Consider the following 5,296-nt stretch of genomic DNA (forward strand, 5'->3'; position numbering starts at 1 on the left):
CTCTCCGCCCCAAGAGCGTCGGGAGCTTTCTCTTTCCCGTTCTTGACCTGGCGGTGAACGCGGAAATTCATGCGCACACACGGAGGCACTTCCACGCGGTCCCCTCCCGCCCAGAGACGGGCCGACGTGCGAGCCTACAACTGGGGGTGGGACTGACAGCCCCTCTCGAGCGGGAGCACAGAACGCGGGAAAAGTGGGGTTTGCACGACTGGGCGCAGAGAAGCAGCTCGAGCGAGCAGGGAATGGGGGTGACGGGCGAGAGGAAGCGCCAGAGAGGCGGAGAGAGGGGCAGACGCCCTGACAGTGGGCGACAGACTGAGCGGGAGAAACTGAAGCGAAGGGGCGGGAGGCAAGAGCAAGCTGGGCTGGGGGGAGAAAACACCGAGTAAAAGGGAGACACGGAGGACAGAGAGGGCGAGCGGGCCAAGGGGCGCGGGCGGACTCCGGGCACGGCCGGCCGGAAGCCGAACCCCGATCCAGGGGTCCCGGCCCACATGCATGGCCAGAGCCTGCAGTCGCCAGGCCGCCCAGCCAGGGCCCCGACTCGGCTCGGGCACGTCTCCCTCTGAGCTTCCTTTTTGTCCGGCCCGAGCTTTCGCCCAGCCGCGAGCTGGGCCGGCGGTGGGGGCAGTGGCGCGACGAATCCCGCCCGGCCCGGCCCGGCCCGGCCGTCCGGGTCTCGGAGCGGCTCCCGCGCTCGCGGTCCAGACTGGGCATCGCAGCCGGCTCGGGGCTCCCGGCTCCCGCGGCGTGGGCGCCTCCTCTGCGTTCATTTCTTAATCCACCGCCGAGTGCTTCTGCCTTTTTAATCTCTGTTTGTTTCTGTTTTGCATCCCTACGTGACTTTCTCGGAGAGGTTCTGTGTGCTTGGTTAAAAAACAATCAACGGTGAACTACACTTTTGTTTTCAAAAGTTTTAAGTGTGGTCTTTGGTCGGTTATTTTTAAAACCTAGAGAAATATATAACTGTAGATTGATTTTTTAAACCAAACCTATGCAGATGAATTAACTATTCTAACTGGATTTTTCGAATTTGAAAGAATATACTAAGTGTATTTCTCTGGAATTTAAAATATCTACACGCAACATCATTCTTCGGGAGATTTTAAAAGTCAATCCAAAATGGCGCATTTCTCCGGGATTTTCTCAAAATCCATTTACGGTGGTGTTATTTGGGGAATTTAAATTATCTAACTGTAATGTTGCATTGCTCTGGGATTTAAAAATGATCTCTACAAGGGTGCTATTGGGAAGGGGTTAAAAATCTATCTACAACTGTACATTGATTTTTTTTTTTTGATCCCAGAGAAATAAATGCCTCTGTCTGCCTGGAGTTTATGCACGTAGAGCTCTGTATTTAGTTAAGGGTGTGTTTGCACGAAGGTTTCTGGCTTCTTAATTTACATTTGCTCTGTGTTTCTACCTGCCTATTTTTGAGAATTTGTGACCCTCCCAGCCCCCCAGTGTTCTTAGGCAGAGGGCTGTGAGCTTTTCTGGGCTTCTGTGTTTTGTTTTAAAATTCTTTTCCTTTATGTTTCAATGTTTCTATGACTGCATGTGTTTTGTGTAGCTTCAAAGAGAGGGAGGCTAAAGCCTGAGGTCACCTAGACAGAGTCTGTCTGTCTGGGCTGCAGTTGGAGAGGGTTTCTAGGCCTTGGGACTGGAGGCCTGGAAGTAAGGCCGAGAACCGGCTGCGTTTTGCCTGCCCAGTGGGGGATCCCACACAGCCCTGGGGAGAAGAAAGTGGAGGCGCTTCGGGCTGGAAAAATCTGATTCCAGTTCAGAAAAGCAGAGACCCTTGCAGATTTAGACCGACCCCACCCTCAAGAGCCTGCAAAAACAAGCATACATTTGCGGGTAACAGAGGTAGCAGGGCCGGAGCCTGAGCCGAGCTGCGGGAGCAGGCCCGGCCCAGCCAGGAACCCAGGCCCACGGCTCCGGGGTTCTTCTCCGCCGCACGCCAGACTAGAGATGACCGGCGCCCGGCGGGCTCTTTCCAATGGGGACAATTCCCAGGGCCCCTGGAGGGAGGGAGGGCCGCCTGCGCCGATGGCGAGCGCTTCGGTGGAGCCGGGACGGGGTGCAACAGGGCGTAAGCCCGAGGTGACCCGCGCCCCGTACTGCCTGCTGCAGAGAAGGAGCGCGGCGGGGAACCCAAGGGGCCCGAGGACAGTGGCACGGGCGGCGCGGGCTGCGGCGGTGCGGAGGACCCAGCCAAGAAGAAGAAGCAGCGGCGGCAACGTACGCACTTCACAAGCCAGCAGTTGCAAGAGCTGGAGGCCACGTTCCAGAGGAACCGCTACCCCGACATGAGCATGAGGGAGGAGATCGCCGTGTGGACCAACCTCACCGAGCCGCGCGTGCGGGTGAGCACAAGGCGCGCGCCTAAGGGGACCCGCGCAGAGGGCTGCCCGGCCGCTTCTGCAGCTGCCCGTGAAAGCTTAGGCCTTACTCGCTTTCGCTCTCCCACCACTCAGATCTGCTCCCTCCCTCCTCCGGAGACCCCCACCTGAGGCCTTGGCCCACCTAGAGTCCGCCAGGCCCCTAGGCCGCTAGCGCCCCTCGGCTGCTCCGCCTCCAACCGCTCTGACCCGCATCCTACCTGGCCACGGGCTCTGCGATAGACCCAGCCCAAAGACCTGTGACTCCAGGGGACTCTCCCATTCCCTGTAGGGCTCAGGACCCACTCAGATGTTAGCGGGATACCCGGGGCCAGAGACTAGGCAGAGGATTCCCTGCCGCTGGGGACCTCGGGACCTGCTGGACTTGTGTCGAAAACGAAAGGGAAAGGCAGGTCCTGCCTGGCTGCCTCGGAGAAGCCGGAAAGGTGCTTGGGTTTAGGGCTCTCAAAACTTCCTGGAGCTGCGGTCCTAACCCGCAACCAGCTTCTCCAAAATCTCAAGATATTCTCCACCTTCCCTAACCCTTCAGCCAGTCGGTAGCTAGACCCCTTGCCTAATGACCTTTCCTTGTAGGTCTTGGGTCAGGTGAGGTGGGGGGTGCCTCTGGTGGCCAAGTGGCCTTCCCAGACCCTTTTGAGATGTAAGGTCTCAAACTGAAGACTAGACTGCATTCTCCCTCCGCTCACCCGTTTGGGTTCCAGTAAATGCAAGTCTTTCCTGCCAGAGCAGCGAGAGAATCATTTCTTCCCTGGGTGCATGGATATTTAATCAAATATTGGGCGCACCTCCCAAGCCAGAACAACGTCCCACCTGGCCCACAGACTCCCTACCGTAACCCCAGCCCTCTCCCCTCCCCAGTCAGGCTGGCCAGCCAGTGGGACTTGGAGTGGAGACACAGTACTCAGTAATCCTGAACTCACTAATCCTGCGCAGGTTTACGGTGGCAGGGGTGGGTGGGGTGGCATCAGGCAGTGTCAGTGCTGGGGACTGGGGAAGCTGAGATGCAGGGGCCCTGAAAACCAGCTCAGGAAACTGAGCTCAGGGCTGGAGAAGGGTCCGGGAGTGCGGGAGGCATGTGGTGGGCAGACAGGTGAGGACCGGGGAAGACTTGGAGGCTGGGGGAAAAAAAAAGTTTTTTACCAAATCTGGGGGGAGATTAGAAACTAGTAAGAACCAAAAGAAAATTGAATATTTGTGGAGAAACATGTTTGGCATATATTTAGATGGCAGGAAAGAAATTCAATATTTAAGAGAAAAGCAAAAGGATCAAGTATTTGGGAAAAAGAAAGAATAAACTGCTTACAGAAAACAGAGAAGGTCAGATATTTGGAAAGAAAGAATAAATATTCGGGGAGGAATCAAAGGGATCAAAACTGGGGGACAGAGAAAAAAACAGACTGAGCGAGAAGAAAGAGGTTCAGATATTGGGGTGGACCAAACGAAAATAAATATTTGGAGCAGAAATGAAAATATCAAATATTGCCAATAAAGATGAAAACAGACTGAGCGATGAAATAGGTCGAAGAATCGGGGGAGTCCGAAGGGGAACGAAAATACCTTTTGTATTTGGGGGAGAAGAAAAGGGATGGAATATTTAGCGGATAGGTAGGAACCCGTTTGGCGGGGAAGGCAGAAATGTGGACTGGCTGAGAGGGGAAGAAAGAAAACGAATATTTGTTAAAATAAAAGAGAATCCGTATTAGGCGACGAAAATGGACTTAATTTGGGGAAGACGATAAAGATGGGGAAAAGGGGGGAAAAACTAACATTTCCGGGGGGCAGGAAAGCAACCATTATGGAGAGAAGGCAGGAGCGGAAATATCGGTCTCCGCAGAACAGAAACGACATCGGAGAGCAGGCGGAGGGCGCGGGGTGGCGGGGAGTGCGGGTGGGGGACCTTCCCGCCCTCGCAGCCCTGACCCCTTCTCGCGCCTCCTCCCCCAGGTCTGGTTCAAGAACCGGCGAGCCAAGTGGCGGAAGCGCGAGCGCAACCAGCAGCTGGACCTGTGCAAGGGCGGCTACGTGCCGCAGTTCAGCGGCTTGGTGCAGCCCTATGAGGACGTGTACGCCGCCGGCTACTCCTACAACAACTGGGCTGCCAAGAGCCTGGCGCCAGCGCCGCTCTCCACCAAGAGCTTCACCTTCTTCAACTCCATGAGCCCGCTGTCTTCGCAGTCCATGTTCTCGGCGCCCAGCTCCATCTCCTCCATGACCATGCCGTCCAGCATGGGCCCGGGCGCCGTGCCCGGCATGCCCAACTCGGGCCTCAACAACATCAACAACCTCACCGGCTCCTCGCTCAACTCGGCCATGTCCCCGGGCGCCTGCCCGTACGGCACCCCCGCCTCGCCCTACAGCGTCTACCGGGACACGTGCAACTCGAGCCTGGCCAGCCTGCGGCTCAAGTCCAAGCAGCACTCGTCGTTCGGCTACGGCGGCCTGCAGGGCCCGGCCTCGGGGCTCAACGCGTGCCAGTACAACAGCTGACCGCCCCGCCGCGCCGCGGGGGCCGGCGGCCGGCAGGCGCCGGGCGGGGCGGGCGCGGAGGACGCGCGCGGGGCCGCCGCCTCCCACTCCCACCTCCGGGTTGGTTTTGTGTTTGCTTTTCCGGACCCCACTTAGCCCTCCAAAACGAAAAAAAGAAAGTAAAAAGACGTCGGAGAAAAGTGCCGCGAAATAACGGATGAGTTGCAATTTCCCTCGGGATGGCGCGGGTGGCGTGTGTGTGTTCCCACGGGCCCCGGCGGCCCGCTCCGCGCAGGGGACTCGGCCCGGGAAGCGAGCGCCGAGGCCCGGCGGCCCGGCGAGGACGCCCTCGTAGCCCGCGTCCCCGCCGCGCTGGACCCGGACTGAGTGGCCGCGCCTGTGCGAACTGGACGTGCGGAACCCAGACG

At 57.7% G+C, this 5,296-nt stretch overlaps 1 protein-coding gene across 1 annotated transcript; it reads left to right on the forward strand.

Moving 5' to 3' along the window:
• The first annotated feature begins 2,049 nt into the window (after nucleotides 1–2,049).
• PITX1 (paired-like homeodomain 1) lies at nucleotides 2,050–4,889 on the forward strand. Its single transcript, XM_012651301.1, has 3 exons — nucleotides 2,050–2,092; nucleotides 2,134–2,366; nucleotides 4,347–4,889. Exons 1-3 carry the CDS (start codon nucleotides 2,050–2,052, stop codon nucleotides 4,887–4,889), a joined length of 819 nt encoding a protein of 272 aa, XP_012506755.1.
• The last annotated feature ends 407 nt before the right edge of the window (nucleotides 4,890–5,296 follow it).

This window comes from Propithecus coquereli, unplaced genomic scaffold, assembly GCF_000956105.1.
Source record: "Propithecus coquereli isolate 6110/MARCELLA unplaced genomic scaffold, Pcoq_1.0 Scaffold353, whole genome shotgun sequence".
Lineage (NCBI taxonomy): Eukaryota > Metazoa > Chordata > Mammalia > Primates > Indriidae > Propithecus > Propithecus coquereli.